The sequence below is a fragment of the Perissodus microlepis genome, chromosome 9 (genome assembly GCF_051167445.1).
Source record: "Perissodus microlepis isolate ML-2025 ecotype Zambia chromosome 9, ASM5116744v1, whole genome shotgun sequence".
NCBI lineage: Eukaryota > Metazoa > Chordata > Actinopteri > Cichliformes > Cichlidae > Perissodus > Perissodus microlepis.
This window is the reverse complement of record NC_140469.1, coordinates 21,601,798-21,627,339: the sequence shown is the minus strand read 5'-3', so window position 1 is coordinate 21,627,339 and position 25,542 is coordinate 21,601,798. Positions and strand designations below refer to the sequence as shown.

The following is a 25,542-nucleotide window of genomic DNA, read 5'->3' as shown; positions in this document are numbered from 1 at the left end:
CACTTACCTTCGATCGCCTGCAGATACTCCATGTGCAGGGCGCTGGCACTGCTAGCCCCAGCGGCGGATGCTACTGACGGTAGGAGGTCAGACGTGTAAGGGCTGCGGTGGCCCGCCAGCAGAGCCATCTGGTGGTAGTACTCAGCTGTGGTCAGACCTGTGTGAGGGGCTGGAGGAGAAGAAAACAAAGTAACCAAAACATAAACTGATCTGCACCCACAGAAGAAACATTTAAAAGAAAAAAAAGGCTGGGTAGAGGCGGAAGAGGAAAAGAGAGAGATGCAAAAGGAAGGGGAAAAATTATTAGCGAGTTAGAAAAACATGACAGGCTGAGCACCTGCACTGCGTTATAAAGTCTGCATTCATTTACATTAGATGATAATCAGCTCAGCAGAACAGTAATGAGCACATTAGCAACACCATCAAGTTTAGCAAAACAGCTGCACAGGGAGCATCACCTGAAGTGGGGAGCCTCACTGGGGATTACCGGATGCTTGCTCAGAGATTACAGTGAGTGTGCATTAGTGTTTGATTGATGCATTCGTGTTGTGAACACCAGAACCGATCGCCTTACAATACAATGCAGTTTTTAAACAGCCTTCGCTCTTCGTGCCGATCACTCGGAGAAAGGGCATGAGCGTGTACATGAATATATATATTTACTGTATGTGTGTGTGGTAAGAGTATGTGGGCTGGTGCATCCTTTGCCAAACACGGCGCTTGTGTGCTGTGCGCATGGGGGCTGCAGATGCAGATATGCAACCTGCTCCTCGACTCTGCACATTTAAACTCTGCAGGAAACAAAAGGCCTAAATCTGCCCAGATAGATCTGCGTGCATGTGGATACAGCCTCCACTTCACTTTCTCTCTCTTTCTCTACAATGTCTCTCTTTTTCAAGTCATTCCCTTAGTTATAGAGTACTGTAAGTCCTTGAACCATAGCCTAAAAATAAACATCTGGTGGTGGGCTTCCGTATGCAAATATTCTAAGAAAGAGAGAGGAAAAGACTAACACTGTGGTTTTGGATGCAAATATGGAATCGATTCAGACCACTGAGTGCTGCAGATCTTTTTTTTCTCCCCCAATTGAAGAAATAAAGAGAAAATAAATAAAGAAACAGTGTATGAGGAGATTTCCTCTTAAGGCTGGCCTGTATGCCTGCAGAACGCATCCATGATTGGTTAAATGAATGGCAGAAAAAAATTCTAAATTAATTCGATCTGGCTTTTATGTCTTCAGTGGAAGGGGGGAGTTTCTTAATTGTCTCCAGTGTTCCGCCTTAGCTTTGCTTTTGCATTCAACCATAATGTGTCTCATTCAGGAGCCGTGCGCAGAAAAGAGCTTTGCAGAATTTCTAAATCAGAAACGCTGGCATCCGAGTGCGATCCTCAGGGCAAAATGGGGGAGTGGGGGAAGGCTGTCAGTGTGGCACTCAATGTAGGGAAGGCAGAGACATGCCTCAGGACTCCGTGAGCCACCGGGTGCTCCAGCACAACAATAGGAACAGGGGCGAGCCTAACTCTGAACTCGGTCTCATATAGAAAAGAGAGAAATATTGAAGGCGGGAGGGGGGCACAAAAAAAGAGATGTGAAAGCAAATGTGTGGCAGCAAGAGGGTGGCACTAAATCCCACCCACTTTAAATCTCCATTAGATTCTGTTAATTAATTCATCATTATTCAAATGTACTTTTTGCTGGGAAAAAAAAATCTTTGCATATTGAAGGAGGCTCCCTGTAAGCGCGGTGATATACTAACAACACAAAAGCTGATGGGTTAATTAATCACCGGATTGATTAAAGGAGTAATTAGGTGCCTCATTCACAATTCACAGCATTATGGAGTGAAAAGGGGATCATGTGGTAGGTTGGAGAAACTATTTTGATTTAAAGCAATCCGAGACCGGCGCACATTATTTTGCGGTAATGGAAAATTGGAGGGTAGAGAGTCGGAGCTTCGGTATATCGCTCTAGTGCACGAAAAGGAGCAGGGGGGGAGGGGGGGACTCTTGGTCGTTACTTAGTCACAGCTTTCAACAGACCTGGATGAGAAGAGGTCGAATGCACGGGTGCAGAGGAAATGTCCCAGCTATTTGCCATTTCAGAAATACACTTCAGTGCAAGGTTGGGGGCTAAAGTGGGTCTCTGCTGCTACTGAAGTACCAAAAGGCTGATGGCTGAGAAGGTGAGGGCCATAAATGATTATTGGGACATTTGGAGCTCTATGAGGTGAATGTAGATGTTTGGCAAATAAGATCTTACATAAAAATAAAAGATATAGTTTTTTTTATTAAAATATGACCAAAATCATGATGAAAATAACTCAATATGTTTATTATTAATTTAAAGTTCTTTCTCTAAGTTGCTAAGACTTATTTTATATATTTATAAAATAAGGTATAAAAAAAATGAACTGCTACACATCAGATCAATTGACTTCCCAATTAAAATCCATATTAAGATGTAATATTGCTCTCACCCCGCTTAACACCACCAAACCGTGAACTTGAGCCCGACCCTCCCTCCGTGTGCGCGGTGTAACTGTACGTGACCCTGCCGCTCACTGATGCATCCTCCAGAGGTCTCCGACATGACTCACAGATCAAAAGGATTAGCCTCCCTCCAATCTGAGCCCCCACCCACACGGATGGCGCTACACTCATAATACTCCCATCTACCCGCTCCCCTCACTCAGATAGCATCTCGCCAACCCCTGGGTCTTAATAGAGATGGATCTGGTTGCCTCTCACCTGACCTCTTTTGATCTCGAACAGGAATTAAACGGATACACACAACCGAGATTCCCCCTAATGGCAATCGAACCTCCGTAATCAATTCCAGCTGTTATTTTTAAGGGTCTTCTGAGGCCTTATCACCCTCTGCTGGGGCTGTGTGCAGCTGAGTGTGTGAGTGTGCACGCGTCATGCGTTGTGTGTGCGTGTATCAGTTTATGTTTCATTTTACTCACCATCTGCAGGGCTGAGGCCCCGGGTGGCTGACAGAACGGAGATGGAGGGGCTGCTGTGGAGAGAGCGGATGTAGTCCATGTATGGGTTGATGTAGGGGTGTGGATGGTGGAAGGGCGACTCAGCCCCCACAGACGGGTTCCGCTGGGGCGAGATCCGGATGAGGGAGATGTCGGAGAAAGCTGGACTGCCCGCCAGAGCAGGAGGCCTGCAGAGAAGAAAATATTAAGATAACATGACACATATGATACAAACTCAAATCACAGGTTTTTACTAAAGGCGTCACATAAAGGGGGGTGGTATCGTGCTTTTCTTTATTTTCTGGCATTTGAATGCTGTTAGAGGGGTTCCAGTGATACAATGAGGGATGAAGTAGTCGCTTAGTATGATGTAATGATGAGGAAATATCATTAAACTGTTGATCTTAGCCACAAATCTCTGGCCATCTGCACAGACAGCTGCACTCACCAACCTGCTTTAAAAAAAACATCTGTTTATGAGGGGCAGCCAATCAGATTAAAAGCTGACTTAAAATGAGAAGAACAAGGTTGAGATGGATACGGATTATTTGAAACTGTGACTCATGCAAAGCTACTCAAGAACAAAAGTATGGAGCTAGAAATTTCGGCATATTTTTTTTTCTTTACAGGAAAATGTTTGAATAATAAAAAATATATGTGTAGAAAGGAATATTAAAAACACACTGTTGAACAAATGTTTATCATTTTTTTAATATATATTTATATATATTTGAAAAGTCACATATAAACTTGATGTTACGAGATCAAAACTGAATGAAAAATAAAAATAAACTAAAGGAGGCTTTCTGTTAAGAATTGAGTTGAATTGAATTTATTTATTTTTGAAAATTGCCTGTTTATTTTTATTATTTCTTATATTTTTTTGGGCTATCCTGGTACGTATTATTTATTTTACTCTTTTTTGTGCACAATGCTTTGTGACCGTTTGTCTGTAAAAAGCATTTAATAAGTAAACTTACTTATTTTTCTTTTGGTATTTTTAACCTGATCTGAAAAGTTCAGCAGAAATTAGTCAGCTGTTAATTTGATGGATATATGGAGCTGATATTAACAGCAAATGGGGGGGAAAGTAAAAAGCCTTCTTTTTATGTATCTATAAATAAAAGTAATATTTTTTTTAAAAAATACATTTATTTAAAAATTAAATTTAAAAATTAATTAAAACATTAAGAACATTTTTTTTAAATGATGATTTCTTTAAAGTGGCCCTAATATCTCTTCATTCTTTGACTTATAAATGAACTTACTTCAATATTGCTGTCACAGACTCCCTCTATCTGACACCATTTAGAGACCAGTTAGACCATTTAAATCAACATGTGTACAAGAATAAGATCTTTTGATTCCACTATGTTGTCATTTTTGAGTAAATTAAACATAAATAAGTCAGTTTCGCCACAGTTGAACCAGGGACATCAGGCTTGTTTCAGCCTGAACATCCAGATGTTAATTCGATTGGCAGACTGGCAGTGGCGAGACCAAACAAATAGACTGTGACACTATCTCTCTCCCTCCATCTGCAAAGCAGAGAGGAGAGTGCTGCATTCCAACTGCTCCCTACGCAGACATTTCCTCAGATCAAAGGCAGCTTTCACCACTGCGTCTTAATCAGAGGGAAACGTTAGACCGAGCTCACCGCTGGCCAGGGCCAGACAAGCAACGCTGCGCCGCAATGCTACATTGCTCAGATGGCTTCGAACTTGGCTTGGAGATGAAACCGTGTACAGAATTGCACATGACGGATACAATTTTGTACAAAATCCACTGGCAAGTCTCATACAAATTCTCATTCTTTAAATAGAAAATGTGAGCGCTATCGGGCTTCACTTTATCAGAAACCTTTACTATCAAATTTCTCTTTTCTGCGAGATGTGAAATAAAGTTGAGAACAATCAGGAAAACTTCTTAGCAGCGGAGTTTGAGATTAACTAATTTGTGCCCACTTCTTATAATTGGTTAGGAGCGCCTGGAAACTTCATAATGATGGCCTACACCACAAAGGCCTTCCCCTGAGGATGTGGAGAAAGCCCCATATCAGGCAGACATTAACGGGCTAAAAGATTAGACTGAATTAGCCCCTCTGCTTCTCTGGGGCTCCCCGATGGACTGGTCTACTGTGACAAAAGACCCCAGGAGTAGGAAAGGATGAGCGAAAAGAGGGAGAGGAAAAAGCCTGGCCCAACGTTTGTTTCGCAGTGACCTTGAGCAAGGCCAGAGGGAGTGGAACAGCCCAATTACGACCTCTGCCCCATCCCCTGTTCCCCTCCTGGCCCCTTCGTCCCTCCACTTCACAGCCCCCCTAATGAAAGAGCTCAGGCCAGGTTCAATAATGAGCACTGAGGAATGGAAACGACACACACACCCACTGAGGAGCAGACCCAGAAACACACAGTCACACGTGAACTTCTTCATCTTCAGAAGCCTTTCTGTAATTAGACCAAAAAGGGGCTATGGGGCAATTTTAAAGGCTTGCACTGCGGTCGACAGTGTGACAACATGTCTCGCGACGCTGAAGCAGGTGGACAGGAAAAAGACGCCAGCGCTCTCCGGAGGAAGAAGAGAAATCCTGAGCAAAACCTTTTCTGTTTGAAGTGCGCAAAGGTGGCGACTTTCAGGCTCATACCTGACATTGCAACACAAACGGTCGTGGAATTTTTTTCCACCTCCATATGATTGGTGTCTTTTTGCACGTCAGCCATCAGAAATCTCCCGATAAATTATTAATTTCCTCCTCGCCGAGAAGGCCATCGTGAGAGCAAACGGGCACTTCAAAACAGGTGTGTGGACAAAAGAACGTGCTCACGATAAGCAAGCCATGTGCCCCCACGCCACCATTATATGCCTCATTTGCAGAGATCACAACATAGCTGCAGGGTGATGTTCGCTTTATTGTCACATGGCAGACCTTGAAGCTCGTACACGTACGCACTCGGGGGAAATATGTAGCACAGGGGAAACCGAAAAAACCTGCTCTGTCAGTCATTAAAGAAGAGAAACGGACATGCAAACACACATTTTTAACCATTACCTGCAAAAAAAGGCATTCGGTTAGCAGCAAAGTAAGCACAACTAATATCTCTGGAAGCATTTTTCACATTTTCTGTGTTGAAATAAAAACCCAGGAGGAAGAGCAGAGGAATTTCATGGCCTGTTTGAGGGAAGCCAGACATCCACTCTGGCTGCCATGACACTGATTAAACCTGTCATGTGTTGGCTGCGTCCCCGTACACTGGCCCAAGCTAAATGCCTCTACCTTTACTTAGTTTTTTCCAATTAATTAAAAATAAGATCAGAGCAATTGCCTGCATGGCCGGAATACTGGTGGGAAAATCGTGACAAATGGAAGAGATGACTGTGAACAGTAGTCTCTGGGAGGGGAAGGAGGGAGTATGTGAACATATGACCTATGAATTTGGGAGGGAAGGGTGGACAGGGAAGAGTTAGGGCAGAGGGGGAGTTGGACAAGGAGGGAAGGGGAAAAAAAAGACGTCTCAAGGGGTCCGCGGCCAGGTGTGAGGGGATTTAAGGAGGACAGCGGAGAGATTGATAGTTCGGAGGAGGTTCGGCGCGTCTTTAAAAGAAAATGCAAGCGAGCGGCCGATCCTCCGTGCTCAGCTGCTCTCTGTAGGGCCGTGATCATCTCAGCATCTGCCAGCATGCATTAATCAACATGACAAAAGGAAGCAGTCTGACAATGTGCAGCGTGTGTTTGCAGGAATGTTCGCCCTGTGTGTGTGCTGATGTGAGAGTAGGTGTGTGGGTGCGGAGAAGTAGCGTCTCGGATACACCTGATTTGAGATTTACATCAAAGTCGTCCTGCAGGGTTTTAGATACTTCTTCTTAGAAGAGAAAAACTTCACTCTTCTGCGTCCTTCACAGGTTTATAAATTCTTATTAACCCTTAAAGAAGACATCCTGCAAAACGGGCAAAAGGAAAGCCTGAGCTCCTGACATATGGAAGCTATTTCCTTTCACGTGGCCTTTCTTAAACCAGCCAGCTCCTCTTTAAGGCATCGCATGTTTACACGGGGCGGTCTGTGGATTTTAAACTGTCGTCTTATTTCACCCAATGAATATACACTTGCCAAGTGTAAATATGTCCCCAAAAGATTTTGAGTTTTTGTAGAGTGGGAGTGTAGACCTTGAATCTTTGTTTGGAACAAGATTATATCAACACTAATAATTAATTTTTTTGGAGAGGGGAGAAAGCTACAGAAACATGCATTTGCGGTGAAGGCTGATGACTTCACTTAGGCACACAAGGTATCATTGTGGTGCAGCAGCCTGACCTGGTGGTATTGACATAGCGGTGTGCTAAAATAGGAACCGGGCTCTGTAAAATACTTTTAGCTCAAGCATGAAATCGTTGCGCATGAAAGAAAAAAAGATGAACATTTCTTCATGTGTTCTTTGGTGACCAGCACAGGAAATTGGCAAGTCCAAATCCAATAACCCAACAACTGTATTCATGGACCTTCAAATTTTCATCTGTGAGCTGCCAGTCTACTCCCACAGAGAGTCGCAAAAGAAAAAAAAAGGCACCGAAGCCAGCAGTCATGACCCTGCCGAATTGAGAGGAAGTCTTACTAAATCCAGTCTGTACACTGCAGCGGTTCATGAGTGCTGGAAAATGTAGCTTTTCCATGACACAGGCCAGCAATTACATTGATTCGATGTCACATTTACAGAGGAACTAATGAATATGAAATAGCATAGATGCATCTCATGTTTACACTTAACTACTGCCTGTAGCTGCAGCTATGAATAATAGTATACTGTAGCTAGCTGTAGCTCAGGAGGTAGTGCAGGTCACCCACTAATTGGTAGGTTTGTGGTGCTGATCCAATCTGCATGCGAAAGTGTCCTTGGGCACGATACTGAATCCCAAGTTGCTTTGAAGTGTGAATGTCTATAGATAGAAAGCACTTAACCATAGAAAAAGAGCTTGTATGTATGTGGGCAAAGTATCAAAGTGCTACAGAAGAACCAGTCCATTTAGCATTTAGCTATTATTACATATACATTACATATTATTACATATTATTACATAGTCAGGTGTCATTAACTTGATAACAAGGTTTTTTCTTCTCTCTTTACACTCGTAAATGGAAATTATAAGCAGCCAAGTGCGTGGAAGAAGCTCAAGCTAAAGCTAGTGATGGCTAATGCTCTAGACTTGTAGACAATCAGTATTAGGGGCAACAAAGAACTGCAGTTCCCTATAAGACCACTTGGTGGGCTGGCTCCGAAAGTCAGTACATTCCCACACACTCACCTGCTAAAATGTCCACTTCTAGACATCTTCTAAACATTTGAGCTGTAGCTAACTCTAGCCTTTTTAATGAGTATGCTAACTTTCATGGGGATGCTATGGTTAGCAGCTTCGCCTCACACAATTAGAAGGCTACTGGTTCAAATCCCAGCTGACGCCATTCTGTGAGGATGTGAGGTAGATAAAGTGCTATATGAATATGAGTATAATACATTTCTTTTTTTAAAGATAGGTGCTTTGTTTAATTATGTTAACAGTATCTGTAGCAGTTTAGTATGATAGTATGTAGTATGCTAATAGATAGCAGCTACCTTGGTCTGTGCTATTGCTAGATAATAGCTTAGCACTACCCTGGCTCCAAAAACCCCTGACTGTGATTACTTTAAGCACCTGATTGATGGTAAGATGGGAAAATATTGCTTTAATATGTTATAAGGATGGAACTTTATTCACCATATATCAAAACCTGAGCATGTTTCCTATCCATATGCACCCCTACTGTCAAGGAGTGCTGCCGCAGTCAGTCTGAACAAGGCCTAACCCATCACAAAGGTCTCTGTGATTCTATTATTTTCTCTGTTTGACACAAAAACATTGCAGTACTGTGAACTGACAGTTTTTTGTTCTCTCTTTTTTTTTTTTGCTAACAATATTTAGTAGCAGATGGATGATTTAGTAACAGAACACTGCACAGGACTTCATATTAGTGAAAAATAAAGAAGCAGTTTACACACACGTGGCCACAAGGGGCTGAGTGAGGTGGGAACTGAGAGTTTTAGAGGGAATTGGGAGCTGTCAGGTGTCAGTACCTCTCCTGACCGAGGCTGACAGCATCACATGCCCACCTCCCCCCCTCAAACCTCACCTCAATCTCACCACCTCATAGAAGCCGGCACTCCCACCCCCCTCACCCCACCCACTCTCAACCCTCTAACCCACCCAGCCACGGCACAGCACTGCCACCGCTCTGAAAGCCTAAACCAGAGAGGAGGAAGAGAGAGGCTCCTGACAGCGGAAACACAAGCACTTTAAAGCTCCAAACCCTTTCACTGAGATCAAAGGGCCATAGGAACTGAGCCAGCTGAGACCCAAGGAGAGAGGAGAGGGAGCTGAGACAAGGGGAGAGAGAGAGAAGACAGAAAGAGACTGAGAGACACAAACAGAGGAAAGAGAATTCAGGGGTTCCTTCATTAAGACTTCATTAAGACCTGCAGCTAACACACATTCCAGCGCAAACTGGACTCCCTCTTCCACAGCAATCCTTCATGGCCTTTGTGACAAACCATTTTTCTTGGGATGACGAACAGAATAATAAAAAGAATTTTCTCCACACTGCGCCAGTAAGAGTCGTGCAGTGTCTTTGTCTTAACTTTATTCTATTGGTGCCTTTTAGGCAAATATCTGAGAAAAAAAGGGCTTTTTATGCAGTAAATTTTACTAACACCCCTTCAAAGAAATGTGTTCTCCACTTTTTTTGCTTTTGAAATGCTCATTATTATCTTAATTGCCCCATATTAAAGAGAAGGACCTGTACAGGTTGTATCCCACCTTTTGCTCTATGGTTGTAGTAATAGACTCCTTTAACCCCAATGACCATGAACAGGATAATCAGTCAAGAAGACTAATTGCTGGAAATAACAGTCGTATGCAGTGTATGGATGCACCTTGTTAACTAAGCTCCAGACTGGTCACCTCGTCAAATGTTGAAGTTTAGAAACTTCAAAAATCAAATAAGTGATTCATCAAATAAGGCTGAAAAACTCATTCTTTGGCCTTTACTGTCAGCACCATCTAATCTGAATTTCCTCGTTGCAGTCCAGCAGCAGTGTCTGCTTTAAGCTTTTCTTCTGGGCAATGCAGGCGGCAGAGCTGGCAGGGTATGGTGAGGTTGCCAGGCATTCGGGGTAAATATGTTCCCCGAACGCTGCGAGGGCTCTGCGTGACCCTCTGACATCAAAGGCCTGGGTGGGTCCGAGGGGTGGGAAGGATTTCTATTCATGGTCACATCAAGCAGGATTCCCTCTCTGCAGGATACCTCTGGGGGCGTGCCAGACATTCCCATACACTGCGTCGTCAGTTCACACATACTCTCTGTGCAGTTCAATTCCCAGCAGTCTCCTTCAATCCCCCCCCAACTCCTACAAGTGTGCGTTACAGTCACATTCACACGCAAGCAGAAGATACACACTCGTTCTGCCAGAATGGCATATAGCTCATCTCTGTGAGCACGTATCACTCCACGCCGCTGGAGCGGTAAGACATGTTTATTAGCAGGAGTCAGAGAGTGTGACAAGGTTGAGTCATAACACACGGGTCCAGGTGTCAGCGGCTCTGGTTGAATCTGCCACCTCTGTGAACTCCAGAGGAGTCATGAACCTTAAAAGTTGAGTCACACGTGAAAAATGCTTCTTGTTCGAGATCAAGGCGAAACGCTAAGAAAGAAAGGGATTGGGCTTTATCGAGAAAAAACAAAAACACAAGACAGATTCAAATCTTCTCACCACTCGTGCTGGTTTCAAAATGTGACTGAAAACAGTCGTCGTTTTTGAAAAGTTTATATTTGGCTTTGCCACGCAGCAGGGTTGGTTTTTTTGTGTTTGCTTTGTGTTTTTTTATTTTGTTCGCAGGCAGTTTTAAAGCCTTTTTTTTTTTTCAACGAACTGCAATTAAACGTAATTTCAGCCATCGCGATAAGAACGTCTACCAAAACGAATCAACTAAGTATACAGCGAGAAAATGAAAACATGAAAGTGAAATTGCACAAAATGAGCCAGGCCTTTTTTCCTGTAATTTCAAGGGGGCTGGAATCAGGGAACAAACATGAGCTCAGGGGAAAAAAACAAGAAAAAAAAGAGGATTTTCTTGTTTCTTTTTGGTCGTCTCCCATGCTTGATTTTGCTCTTTTACAAGTAGAACACCTTCATCTCTGTGCGCAACCAATTACGTACTTGATTGCTGTTTTTTTCCCCTGCTTTTCTCTTTTTTTTCAAAGCGAGAGAGTGAGTACAGGTGGAATTAGCTCTCAGTCAGTGTTTTGAGTTCCTCTGGCATGCCTCGGGCAAGAGAGAAGACAGGAGGGGGACTCCTGGGTGTTAAAGTGTTAAACTTCTGAAAACATGGAGGAAACACATCTACCTTTCTTTTTCCTCTCAAGCCGTGTCTCGATGGCCCCGATGCCTTTACACAGAAACTCAGCTGACGCCTGCAGCTAAACAGGGTTCAGGGTTCCACACCCCTCGCCCTAGCTACCCGACGAGTCAGGTAATGAGCATGCGTGCCTGCGTGTACGGCCCACAGGTGAGGGGCGGTGTTGGAGAATGAGTGTGGCCCAGGGGCTGCGAGGAGCCTCGTGGATCCGTGAGACAGCTCCGCACGATCCCCTCGCAATTCGACACGTCACACTGGGCTGCCGAAATGAGCAGCCGCACGGATGGGCCTGAGCAAATCACAAACAATACACAGCGCTACAAGACAGCAGAGACACACTGCTGGAGATGGTTAATCCTTCAGACAGAGATCTGAGGTAGAACAACAGAAAAAAAAAAGGTGGGGGTCAGGAGGATGAGGAAGGGAGGGAAAGCCGAGACACAGAGGAAGAAGAGGAAGAAGCAGAGCGGGAGCATCAGGTACGAGACAGAAATATGTGTTTCCTCCTTGGCACTAAAAATCTCCTTTTCAGAGCAAAATCCATCACGTTTTCCTAATACATACTTCATGCAGAGGAAGGGAGAGAAAAGAAAAGCCAGACAGAAGAAAGGCAAGCGCTGGTGGGAAAGTGAACAGACACAGCCTACTTTATTCTGCCCATTTCATCCATCTTGTTGGGCTAATAAAATGTCAAGTGGAGTTCCTTGATATTTAATCATGAAGGGGCCGAATGCGTGGCGGTGCCAAGCGCAGGCTCGATGAAGCTTTGGGAAGCTTAAACACAGACCTGAGGAAATTTTGGATAAACCCAAAGAGAGGGAGGACGTTTCACAAACCTCGCTACCCAAATGAAGCAAAACTGTTAAGAAATAGGAGATCCTAATAAGGGAAACTTTTTTTTACTTCCTTTGGCTCCAGGAACAAGTTTCCCAGCTTTACTCCATCCCCTTAAATAAACGTTAATTCCTAATTTAGTCAAATCGGTCAGAGAAATGATGAAAATGTGACAAAAAAAGAAGAAAAAAACCCTTGCTCTGTCTTATAAGCACCCTGCAGCTGTGTGCATGACTCTGCATATTTGCGAGCAGCTCCCGCCGGACACTCGCCATGAAAACATAAATAAATAAATGAAAGAACTTCACAAGCTGACGCCCTCTCAGAGAAAAGAGAGGCACCATGGGAGACAGAAATAGCAACGGGCTTCTCTTTTGACCCGGTTGCAAACTATTAGAGGAAACCATCCTATCGGGCTATCAGATGTAATGGACGCCACATCTGATAAGGGAGATAAGGAAGGGCTGAGAGAAAAGAAATCGCTTTATGTGATATGAATTAATTTTCACTGGTGAGGAAAGTGTAAAAGAAGCGATTTAAGAAGAAAAAAATGCGATTCAGAAGATAAACAAATAGAGAAAGGGAGGGGAGGAGGTCCAGAAGCTGTAATGAACTCATTTCCTCCCAGCATTAAAACTTTCATTGGTCTTTAGCACAATGACTAAAAGCATTCTTGTAACCGACATGTGGGAATGTTTTGCATTGTTGCGTTCGGGTTCCCTTCAATCATTTACCCAAGGCTCGACCAAGAGAGTCGGAGGCGAAGGAGAGAGGGAAGAAAGGAAAGGAGGGACTGAGAAAGGATGGAAAATGAGGAGAGTTGGAGAGGATTTATGACCCTGTTCCCTTGGTCTCGTTACTTGCTATAACTGGCCCCCAGAGTGGGATCGCAGGGTCTGGAGCTCAGAGCCCAGAGATCAGAGTAATGGAAATTCCACATTTCTACACTGCTACAGCGTGACGGCTTTAGGGCACAGGTTGATTCGAAAAAAGAAGAAGAAAAAAGAAAGAAAAAAGAAGCTGAAAACTGACTCTCAATTTTTTAAAATCTGGAAGCAGAATTGATTTTTCTGCATTAGGTAAGAAGCAGCCTTTCTGAAGCTCGGTGATTCCTCAAACGCAGCAAAGGTGCGCTTAAGTGATGGCTTCTTCTGCCGGGAGGCTCTTTTAAACGCGTCTTATATGTGCGGAGCAGACACCAGCCTGAGGTCGGGGAGGCGATGTGAGGCGGCATGCCATCTGTGCTGGGGTTGCATCTCGGGCCCCGCCAATGAGAGGAGAGTCTCGTAAAAGTGACACTCGGCCACACCCACCAAATAAGCCACTGCGTTTACTTCTCTACTCTGCATGCACCATAGCACGTCATGCAAAAAACTGATTTGTTTTCAGAGATTACTCGATTAATCAATCAGCCGACTTACACAAAATTAGCATGCTTTTTCTTTACGTAATTTCTTAACTATGCTTCTTATTTTTCAAGCTAAAATACCATAAAGTGGAATTTTTGTTACAGTTGCATTCTGAATATTTGGTGTTTCATCATATCTAATGAATGCATTCCACAATAGTGACAGAGACTACTAAAATACAGTTAGCGCTGTTATTTGTATATAAATGCTTTAATAGACGCCTTATTTTGCAGACGATAAATTGCCAGACGTCTGAACAATGTAGTGCGGACAATGAAACCGGTTAGCGGCAAACACAACAAAGAGCAGGAGTTTAGTCTCAATATCATATTAAGGAGGACAATAAAAGTTGACGGATGGCGATCAAAATAACAACAAAAAATGGCAGCGGAATAAATGCTAAAATTATTTCCAAGCACGCGTCTATCTGCGTGTGCGAGCACGGCTGCACCAGCGCACACACACACGCGTCCAAACACACACACAGCTGTTGGCACCTGCCTGTTATCTCTTCCCCTCAGACCTGGTTTTTCATTGTGCTCCTTGGGAGAGCTACAAATTGAGATCTCAAACATGAAGAGGGGGCAAATGACTTGTGTACGGGAAATCAAATCCACTAATGTGTTACATGTGCAAATTCGCAGGCCCCCCGTATTAGAGATTCATGTATTCCTGCTTTATCAGAATGTACCTTTTTCAGAGCCGTTTTCAATGGAGCCTCAAATTAAATTCAACCAAACACAGAAGAGAATATAATTAATAGGGAATATTTGTCGAAAGGATAACCAGACAGGAACTGATTTGCATTAATAAAATGCTCGTGAAAGGGATCAGACTGGAAATGCTGTAAATTCTTTGACAATTCCCGTTTGCCTGAAAGACGTATTAAACCAGTAATGAACTATTTAAAGAGGATTAAAAACATTTAAAAGAAATGCACGTGATATTTAATAACCAGGGAGACATACAAATATACACACAGCAGCAGCAGCAGCAGCAGCCCTGGCAGCAGTGGCCCCAGCATAAGTAATCCTAGCCTGGTAAGTAGAGTTTTGGAACATGTCTTAACAGATCTCCACAAGTAATGACTCAACCCTAAAACCTTTACAGGCCTTGTCAAATATCTGCTGTGCCAAACTCGTTTTTTCCCCCCCCTCTTTTTTTTTTCTCTCAACCTGCTGGATCCATCATTCTCAAACTACACAGGTGCCTTCAAAATATCACGGTCCTGTGCACAGGGTGAAGGAGGGGATGGGAGGGAGGCTACACTGCCCATTTAGGGTTCTGAAACTAGTGTATTACAAAAAAAATTGATATACTGTAACTTCAATCTGCCCACATTTCTGCTTAGGCATTTATCTCCTTTCTCTCTAAATCCTGAAATTGCCTCAGAAAAAAAAGGGGAAAAAAGAGGGGGGTATTTTCCTCCTTTCGTGCACATTTTCACAGAGTGGCGCACAACTTTCTTTCTTCCCCTGCTCTTTTTTTTCTCCCCCTCCTGTGAAAATTGAAGAGGCTTTATGTCAAATACGGCTAAAGCCAGCCTCTCCATATCAAACAACGCAGCGCGAAAATTACTGTGGCGATGATAAGGCTGCCAGATAGAGTGGGAGAAAGAGAGCAAGGGGTGGAGTGGTGGGGGGGGGACTGAAAGGAAGTGACTCTACTCAATTATACTGCAAAATTGGTATGACTGAATATTTTTCATTCAGGTGACTGATAGTATCAGTGAAACTGCAATGCAGATAAATAAAGGAGCCTTCTGTCAAGAATAAACACCATTAATCATGAAGCCAGCTACTGCGTGACCGCCTGTCCCCCCGACTTACTCCACAGAGAAAGTATTAAAGAAGGGGTGGGGGTGGGGGTGGGGGGGTTGTGTGCATGTGTGGGGGGTGGGGGGACTAAGGAAGGGGGCGGGGCGGTATCGGTGATTCCACCAGAAAGGGGTGACCTATGAAGTCACACAGAATGGGTTTTTTGGACAGTTAAGAGAGGAAGATGAAAAAGCAGCCTTCATCTTTCAGCCACTGCTTCCTGGTGACAGAAGCACATCTGGATGGAGATTATCAGATGTGATGGTGGAGCGGTCATTTACACCGGATGCAATTTATGGCTACCCTTCTCATTCTATGTTAGTTGAAAACAGATTCAAAAGTGAATAATCATAAAAAAATCTTTACATATATTATTTTTCTGTAGAAAATCTGGACTGTATTTTTAGAAAGTGGCTGAAAATAACATTTTAATGATTAAACGAGGCCTCAAATCGCACTGTAAGTAGCCGCTGAAGAAACGCTCTGTTTCCACCAGCTTCTAGAAAAGATACACCAGGTCCTTTTTTGTCTTTTTATTGTTTATTGTGTTATTGTTATGCTGCTTGTGTGCACATCTGTGTGTCTGTGTGTGTGTGTGCAACGTATTGCGATGCTCGCTCTCATGCCGTCTGGAAGGAGGTGTTGAGATAAGGCCGTGGTCTTTATGCAAAGCAACACTCGGCTCCTCCGTGAGCAGATTGGGCGCTCTGACAACAGTTTATGTAAATAACAAAAGGAACTCGGCGCACATCTTAAAGAAAACAACAAAAACCGCTCAGTGAGGACAGCGGGGAGGAAGAAGTGCGTAAGGGGCGATGCGCCCGAACTCTTGCGTTTTACTTCTGAGCTGATTGGATTTAGAGGGGAACAAGGTGACTCAGTCAAGTTGGTGCCGTGTTTAAATGAAACAAAGCTTGAGAAGCAACAGCTCACGCAGCCCTGGAGCCAATTAATTCCTCCCTGCTTCATTGTTTCTGAGCTGAGGTTTTGTTGTGATGACAGAGATGTGCCACAACTCTCCCCCCACACCCTCCCCGGTCCTCCAGAATACCTTCTAGTCAGCTCGGCCAGCTGAACAAACACTGGTCATGAATGAAATAACCACACAGGCTGGGAACACGGAAACACACCCACAAAGCCCCCCACCTGTACCCTAACTCCACATATAGAGAAAAATAAACCGCTTTACTTTATTTATGAGACACATGAGTCCTTAAGATCTGTTAATATCTTGAGAATAGAGAAAACTGACAGCATCTGAGCTAATTTAGCATTTTTTGGGGGGCTTGGATGTATACAGTGGGGAATATATATGCATGTTTTACTTTATAGGAAGGGAAAGCAATTTAAAGTAATAGTTACCACAAAGAAAACCTTTCATGAAAAAAATCTCTTTAGAGTGCTCGTTTACTTTTACAGCTTTATAGACTCTTTAATTGACTCCGCTGGCTTGACTAATTCTTTTTTAAATCCACATACGGTAAATGAGCGAAAGGTTGTGAGTCAATTGCTTATCCCCTAAGAATGTTTTGTCGTTTTAGTGGCCCCCCATTCACAGCACGAGGGCCCGGGACTCCAGAGTAAATTCTGATGCCGATAATTGACTTGTGACGAATACCTCTGTTTGTTCTGCACGGTCTCCGGGTGACCCAGAGCTGAGTTGAGCTGCATGAGAGGGCTGTTTTGTTTTTCTGTGTACCGTGGTCAGGCAATAAAGCTGGAATGAAAGGAGTGGTCTCTTCTGTTGGAGCTGGCCTCACCCCCACACCCCCCACCCCACCACCAAACTCCCATTAAGCCAAACCAGCACAAAGGGGACCAAAGCTCCCATGGAGAGCCTGCTCTTCACAGATCAATGTGTTTATTTAGGCAGGAAAGACTCTTTCTCTCTTTGCTAAGTCTGGAGTTAAGCTGGTTCCAGACCAGAGACACACACAGACACACAGAAAACTGGCCAAGTTTAAAGGAGGAAAAGACTCCAGCTGATCCCGGATCAGTGCAGGACAGTAAAGTTTAGGTTACTTCAGATAAAAAAGAAAGAAACCTGTTAAACGCTTCTTGTTGGTTGTTGGGATTAGCTTCAACTCAGACTGAGATTGTTGAAACTCTTGTTAAGTGCTGTTCTTGCACGTGAATATAAATTTCTCAGTAAAGAGAAATCCCCCCCCCCCCCCCCCCCCCGCCTCCTCTCCTGACCCCGAGGCGTTAATATTGAATGGCACATTGGTACCTTCCCCACAAGAATTCATAAACTAAACGATTAGCCTCTGTCTGTAATTGCACTCTCCCTTGCCTAATAGGGGCGGTGAGGTAAAGAGGGGGGAGAGAAAAAAAACAAAGGACAGTTAATTTGTGATTTCCTCTGCTCATTTGAAGGCAAATTAAGTGTCAAACAGCTAATACGGAGCATATTTCATTTTATGAGCTTTTAATTTAATTCCACCGCCTCATATCACTGGAGCCCGTTAGCTGCGCTGCTAACGCCCGCTCCTCGTCTGAAAACGAGGGCCATAAATAAACACGTTTCAATTAGGCCCTTCACAGTAATAGGATATGATTCTGTTCATTTGCCACGTACGGATGGTGTATGTGTCATTGTGGCACAGAGGAAACAAGCTGCCGGGCGCTCGTGGTGTTTTTCTCTGGCCACGGATGCCCGGTGGTGGCTCGCTTGTGTGCATGGCGGGGGGAAGCCGGCTGGATTGATGGAACTGCCGCAGGGCCAACCCAACTGTAATTACAGGCCCTAATGAGAGGTTGCATGGGGAAGTACTGCAATAATAGTCCCTGTGTACTTAGGCATATCTTTGAGGGGGCTAATAACGATTAATTCTGCTCACCGAGGAGAACTTGTCTTAAAACAATTCAATATTTCTCCATAAGCCGCCTCCTGTCCTCCATTTCCCCCGAGCGACAGCTATACGTTGACTGCCTCGCGTGGGCTGCCTACAAGCAGCATTACCGAGCAGAATGCATCGCTTAAATCCTGGCAGAGATTTACGCTTTGGCGGTAGTTTCACAGTCGTAAAGTTTAGTTGCTGAAACTCGCTCAAAACCTGAAATCTGGGAGTGTAATTAACTCCAATTTGCCATCAGGTGGTTGGACGCAGCTGTAATACCACAAGTGATGAGCGCATCTTCCCACCAAGGAATTCAGGGCTGCTTTTTTAATCAAGCAGGCAATATTGCTGCTTCCCTGTGCAAAAGAATCCAAAGTAGATGAGAACAAATTCTGAAACCCACGTAGGGCCCGCAGATAATGCGCATGACAGTGAACTCACAAGACTTTATTTAAATAAGGCTGGCCACTCAACAGCTGTTTTATAATCATGACAAATAGTTTCCCTCAGCGCAGCGTGTCATATTAAACAGCTCCACGCCTAATGGTTTGGATAAACAGGCCCTAAGTAGCGTGGCAGGAGCATGGCCGTGTCTCCAGTGACAGCAAACCAAGCGCGCAGATAACTCCCGTCCGGACAGAGTGACTGAAGACACCGTTGCTGCGTAACTTCTCCCCCTTAATTCAATTCTTCAGCTCCGTGTTGTCCTTCTAACCCCCCCACCCCCGCCTGCTTCCTCATTTTTCTCCTCCTCCCTAACCTGCTGCTCCGCTTCGTACCAAAGCGCTCCTGACGGATAACAAGCCCGGCTGTTTGTTTGAGCTTATGTTGCCTGAGCGTGTTCGCCCCATTATCTGCGCATAAGCTAAATGCTAAATTATATTTGCCATTTTGTTTGCAGTGACACGAGGCATCAATCACCTCCCCTTGTTTTTTTTATTTCCTCGCCTCGAACCCCCCCCCCCCCCTCCTCTGAGCAGGAGACGAGGGGTTGAGAGGTGGGGTGGGCCGGAGACGGGGGTGGGGGGGACATAAAAAATTCATTACGCTTAGTGGCACATCAGCAAGGGAGAGATATGACTCCTGAGGAGGAGAAAGGGGGGAGTTGATAATGATGAAGAATATCAAACATAATGCGGCCCAAGTAGCTGCCCCATCCAATTTGTCCTCGTCGCACGCTGATCGCTTCCTCCGTGTCGGCGGGTAGGAAACAAGCGCCACAAGGACGAGGACTCCTGCACTGTTTGGATGCAAAGAATACAAATGACCGAGAGAGTAGAAGAGAAGGTAGTGACTAATAGTGAGGAGAAAGGAGCAATTTGTGCATGCGAGCGAGCTAGCTGAGCACTTTGAAGTTCTCTGCTGACCTGGCCGGCACCATCGGACCCACTCCACAGGGGCAGACTAAAGCAATAAGAGTTACCCTGTTTATAATAACTTACCACTGGAGAGCAGAGATGGCCTCGCTTTTACTTCGCTTCAAAATGAATCGAATGCACACAAATGCGATTGGAAGAGGCAGGGTGGTTACTTGTACACAGTTCATGTGTCAGGAGCTCATCTGTGTCTGTCAGAGATGGGTAGATGTCAGCAGCGGCATTGCTTCCTTCTCTTGACAGGGCTTGATCACTGCTCTTATGAGAATTGCACGCTCCCAGGCTTCCCTCGCCCTGCTCTCATTTCCCTGTCTCTGACACATGTTCATTTGCGTGTCTCTGACATGCGGATCATGTTGCGCACGTACGGGGCCGTGGCCTTTGATCCTGAAAAGGCAAAGAGAGGCGCCCCAGCACCCATGAGGAGGATGCTCCACGCCCACAGGCGGAAGGAAGTTTCGAAGCCGCTAGTAGCGGACCATGCGGCTGAGTCAAATGTGTTCTCCTGTGTTATGATCAGCAAAATTGAAGTCTGTGGTTTTGTGCTTGAGTGCGAGACACTTACACGTGAAGAGGGGGCACAGGCGAAGGATCGTAGATGTACCGTCCCTGGGTATGTCTGTCGTCGATTGGCACAGGAGGGTGGAAGGTGGGGAAGAACTGTGGAGCAGCTGTGCGGGACAGAAAAGATAAGAAACATGAGCTGTTTTTCTTTACAGTTTATAAAAGTCCCAGTTCTCCTAAAATACGTCTGCAAGTGGATCCATTCCCTCCTCGGCTAATCTAAATAGCAGCAGTAATGAAAGGCAGTGGTTGATGGCTATCTTTCAGCGGACCCACCCAAATGAGACCTCATTAAACGCGCCGAGCTAAAAGCTGCACCGCTCGAAAAATGTTAGCTGAGGAAGTCTTTGTACATGTCTCAAGGCTGAGAGACCTCAAAATAAACAGGGATAAATAAGACTAGGAAAAGCAGCCAAATGGCACATTTCTCGCCGTGCCAAGCATAATATGGTTTTGTACAAAGGATAACATTTGAGTACAACCACTGAAACGAACAAAATGGGAAACAAAAACATCCTTTTCCATCTTGGTGTTTTATCACAGAGAATCCAGAGGCTTCTTTCACTCCCCCCCGCCCCCCCACTCCAGATAAAACATTAAAATATTTGTATTACATGAGTTTTCAAGCCTTTTCTTTATTTTTACCCTCTCTATTTTATTTTTACAGCAGAAATTGAAACTGCTGTGCCGCAACCAGGCTGACTTTGCACACGTACGCACTCATCGTCAAACCCTGACTTGCACTCGTTGTTATATAGTTGTAACTTGAAGCTGAATTTGTGTGTCGCAACCGTGCACTCACTGTTGGACGAGTCGAAACAAGCAACCAAAAGGTGCCTGCTTAAGTTTTCACACGTTAGGTTAAAGTGTGTATATCAAGGCAGAAACAGCAAATGACCATTGTGCACGGATTAACTGCATCTCACTGCTAGAACATTAGCCACTTTATTACCTATGTTACTGAGACCAGTGCCAAGTTGCATTATCATCCCCCCGAGGCTAAGCATGTGTCAACATCTGTATAACGTCACGCAGCAAGTCTCTGAGGCTGCTAGCTATATATATATATATATATATATATATATATATATATATATATATATATATATATATATATATATATATATATATATATTTTTTTTTTTTTTTTTTTTTTATTTATTTATTTATTTTTTATGGTTGTAAACATTTGGAAGCGTGAGCCAAAAGGGCACATTGCCAAACGGTGAGGTGCCCAACAGCTCCGCAAGTGTTGAGCCATGACAGATTCAGCTGCATTGTTGGGCAATACACCAGGTGTTGATCTCGGGTCTCTGCTTACCTCATGGCTTATTTATTTACTGGGTTGATCACTGCCAGCTTGGGGCAACAGCTACAATTGAGAGGTGGTCACTTTAGTTTTGCTTAGGCTTACAGCAATGCAATGTATTGAGTCTTAATAAGAGAAACGAAGCAGCAGAAACTGAGTGAGAGAAAAATCTAAATCCTAAACTAAGTGTCAAAGATCTTTTTTTTCTGGGAAGCTCCAGAGCTTCAGTGATGATCAACACAAACAAGCTGGAGCTTTAGTCTGTCTGCAGCAGGAGAGCAAGGCTTTCCGTTCAGTTCCAATCATTTTTCTATATCTGGCTCCAAATCAGAACAACAGTCATCTCAATGTGAGACTCAAGGTGCTCTATAGTGTAAGGTAAAAACCCTACAATAACATAGAGAAACCCCAACAATCAGACAATACCCTTTGAGCAAGCACTATTCCCAACAGTGGGAAGGAAGAAAGCTCAACCAGAAGCAGGCTCAGGGAGAGGCAGCCATCTGACGTGAACGTTTAGGAGTGAGGGAAGGGAGACAGGACTAGAGGTGAGTGAAGAAGTGCGTCATGGGAAGGCCCAAGCAGTCTAGGGTCACCTGATCCAGCCCATAATGGCATGCTTTAACAAAAAGGAAAGCTTCAAGCCAAACTGGGAGACGGCTCCACAGAAGAGGGGCCTGAAAGCTGATGGCTCTACCTCCCATTCTACTTTTAAATCCACTAGAAACCACACTTAAGCCTGCAGTCTGAGAGAGACGTGCTCTAATGGGGTGGTTCATCTGTGGAGACGCACAAGTTGTTTTTTAAGAAAAGAAAGTTGCTAAAACTGAGGGCAAAGTTGCAAAGTTTGCACCCCTGCAATGATGAGTGAGAAGGATGCCAGTCAGACTTCAGGATGAAATTGTATATATATTTACCCCTTGTCCAAACAGCTCTTAAATCCAAGTCATAAGTCAACTTCTGCCTCATGCTGTATAACAGTACGCTATAAAGTTCTCCAGTTTCACAGAAAATTTGTTCAACAAGTGAAGAGAAAACTTAGGCAAACTTCTAGAAAGCACTTGTGGGTTTTCATCCTGTTTTTCACAATAGCAGAGATAAGTGGTAAAAGCCTCCTCCATGCAGCTCTGGCAAGTATCTGACCACTCCGTCTCTGTCTGTTTGATAGTTCTCTCCTGATGACTCAGTTTTGGCTTGGCTCACCTCAGCTGATTCCAGAGCTGCTGAGGGCGGGAGGGATGAGGGGATGCTGGGATGAAGGGATGGGCTGCTGGTAGACAAGGGCAGAATCTGCTTTGTTTACTCTCCACAGCTCCACTCCCGGGCTGTCGGCCCTTGGCTGTCAGACTCGGAAATGAAGCATCAGGTTTACCAGCGTCTATGGGAGTAAAAGCTTCATGTTCTCTAATCTTACTCATCCCTGCCCACATAGCAGGAACTTTATTATAGCCTCTGTCATGTTGTGCAATAACAGACAGCTACTGAGGTTAAAAAAATGTGCTATCAATTTAAATACTCCTCCCCTTCACCGCTGCAACGTACACCTTCATTCCTACATCCGCCGCTCCTCGTTGAATTACCCAGATCCCCCTTTTGTTTATGTCTCTGGAGCCACTCACTCAGCAAAGCCCTGTACTGAAACAAGAGCCTTTTTCTCACTCCTTCCCTCCCTTCCTTCCTACTCTTTCTGCTGCCCATGACTTTACAGCATGGCAAACCATTCCGCTGAGGTTTATTTAAATCCAAGTCTGAAGTTTACTTTACCACGGCCCTATCTAAATAGAGCCTGCCACCTCTTTTACACCGAGCACAGCTCCCCATTAGCAAGGCAAACCGACCCGTGTCACTACAGGGAATGTATACAGTCACGAAGAACAGAGAGCAGAGAAAAAGAGGGGAGAGCCTCCATCCTGCAATCTATCTCCAGTGTTTCCTGTAGGGACTCCTTACTGTTTACTCCCAAACTAAATTGCCCCTGCTTCTCTGGATATTCCGGGTATTCTCTTTGTCTAATACAGAATACAGCTGGAAGGCACACGGGAAGCCAAAACACATGTCACAGTTTTTACCTTCCCACTGCGGCCGCACACACCACGGCCGCTCGAGCATTCCTAAAGAAAATGTAATCCTAACGGTTTTTCTCCCGGTTACGTATAGTTAAGTTAATTATGTTTTTAAAGTATGTCAGCCAATCAAATACTGAGAATCAGGAACTTTTTGTAGTAGCATCTTTCATAACTTTCAACTAATTCATTAGCTCTTCAGAGCTCCTCTCAAACATTTTAATGACCTCTGTGCAACTTTTCAGAGCAGCAGTGTTCATTTTTGTTTTGCCCCCCTCTTTTTTCAGTCTTTTAGGAGAAAGGATGGAAGGTATTAAGACATGATCACAAATGGGTCTTAATGAAAGGGCAATTAGAAGCAAACTTTGACCAGGCTCATTAATTCTAATTCACACAAACACTCTGTTACTCAGGACCAAAAGCCAGCTTCCACCTCATTAAAGAGAGGATGGTAATTGACTTGTCCTTTATTGGACACTTGAATAATTTCAAAAGAATGGGGTGGGGGGTGGGGGGTGGGGGTGAGGACGAGGGGAGGATAAAGCCTAAAGCACATCATTTGCAATATCCTTATTGGTTAATCTCCTTTCATAGTGGAAGCTTTGGCACAAAGCGTCTTAAACGTGCTCCGGAACGAGTGCGAGCTGATACTTTTGCAGAATTTGAGCTGTCACTTGCAATTCTGATTTGGGTGTTGATAATACAAACAATTTCCCCTTGTTGCTCTTTTGTTGTCAACTCAGCATTGTGAGTTTATTGTCTTGACGGCAAAAACCTGGGCTCCTCCTCTCCCGCGGTGAGGGTTCACTGACTCTGCTCGCACAGAGTGTCACCCGCAGCCGAGGACGAAACACTCCACCATAAACGCTGCACTTCTCATCGACGCTCCACTGCGAGAGCACAAAGAGCCAGTGACAGTTTGTCATAAGCGACTAAGGCGGAGTGAGAAAAGGGCTGCTGGGGCCTGCTCCAGAGGTTTGTGAATTGCTAATGTGGAACATATGAAGCCTGTGCCGGGGCCGCGAGTGCCAGATTTCATTATGCCACCTCTTTCCTCGCTCGTGATCTCACTGTTCAGGCATGCTCGTCTGCAGCAGGGCCCACAGTTAGAACTCAACTCTGCAACACTTTGCAGCGCGTCAAAGATGCTCAAGACTTTGTGTATTTGCACGTTTAATAGCGCACGTGTGTGCCGCTCCTTTCTGGAAGTAAGTACAAGTGGAAAAGAAGACAGAGAGTGTTATACTCACTCCTGCTACATTGTGACTTCTAGAAATAGATGATGTGAAACCCAGACAGTGCTTTCTTCGATTGGTCCATTTGAATAACTTTTCAAGCTAAAGGAAATGAATGTGTTTAAAGGAGAAACTACAGTGGTCAGGTCTTTGTACAGCTGTTTTTCCAGCTTTCTTCCATTCCATATTTTTATGGAATAAAGTCATCTATAACTGATTTGTCTAATAGCGTAACCCCACAAAAGTCCCCATATTAGGAACTGCTACAATAGCTGTGGTTAACTCTTAGCTTTTTACTTTTTGAAATAAACTGAGCACAGGAAAATGCATTTGTGGGTTTGCAGAAATGCATTTCCTTACATCTGTGCTAAGCTTATATGTTTGTTTGCATGTATACGTTTATATGTACAATTAACTTTTTTTCATTTATTTATTTAAAATAAATGTCTTTAAAAGGAGAGGCTGTGAAGCAAAATTATTCTAATGTATTGGTCAACGGTTAACAAGTCGCGAGCTCAAAATTCAATGGAATTTTATTGCTAATAAATCAGTCGACAAAGTCCAGCTCAGCAACATTCCTGACAGATTGGTCGATCAGATGCTATTTCGATGCTATTTAAGCCTGCCTACAGTTGCTGCATATCTGCAAGCCACTTTGCAACCCCATCTCC

General features: G+C 44.2%; 1 protein-coding gene across 1 annotated transcript in view; it reads right to left on the bottom strand.

The window, feature by feature from the left end:
* Nucleotides 1-25,542, bottom strand: part of gli3 (GLI family zinc finger 3) — a 97,766-nt gene that overhangs the window by 24,922 nt on the left and 47,302 nt on the right. The window contains exons 4-6 of the mRNA XM_084939645.1: nucleotides 20,266-20,371; nucleotides 2,967-3,172; nucleotides 8-169 (exon numbers count right to left, since the gene is read on the bottom strand). Coding sequence (XP_084795771.1) covers nucleotides 8-169; nucleotides 2,967-3,172; nucleotides 20,266-20,371 — 474 coding nt within the window. The remainder of the gene's footprint in view (nucleotides 1-7; nucleotides 170-2,966; nucleotides 3,173-20,265; nucleotides 20,372-25,542) is intronic.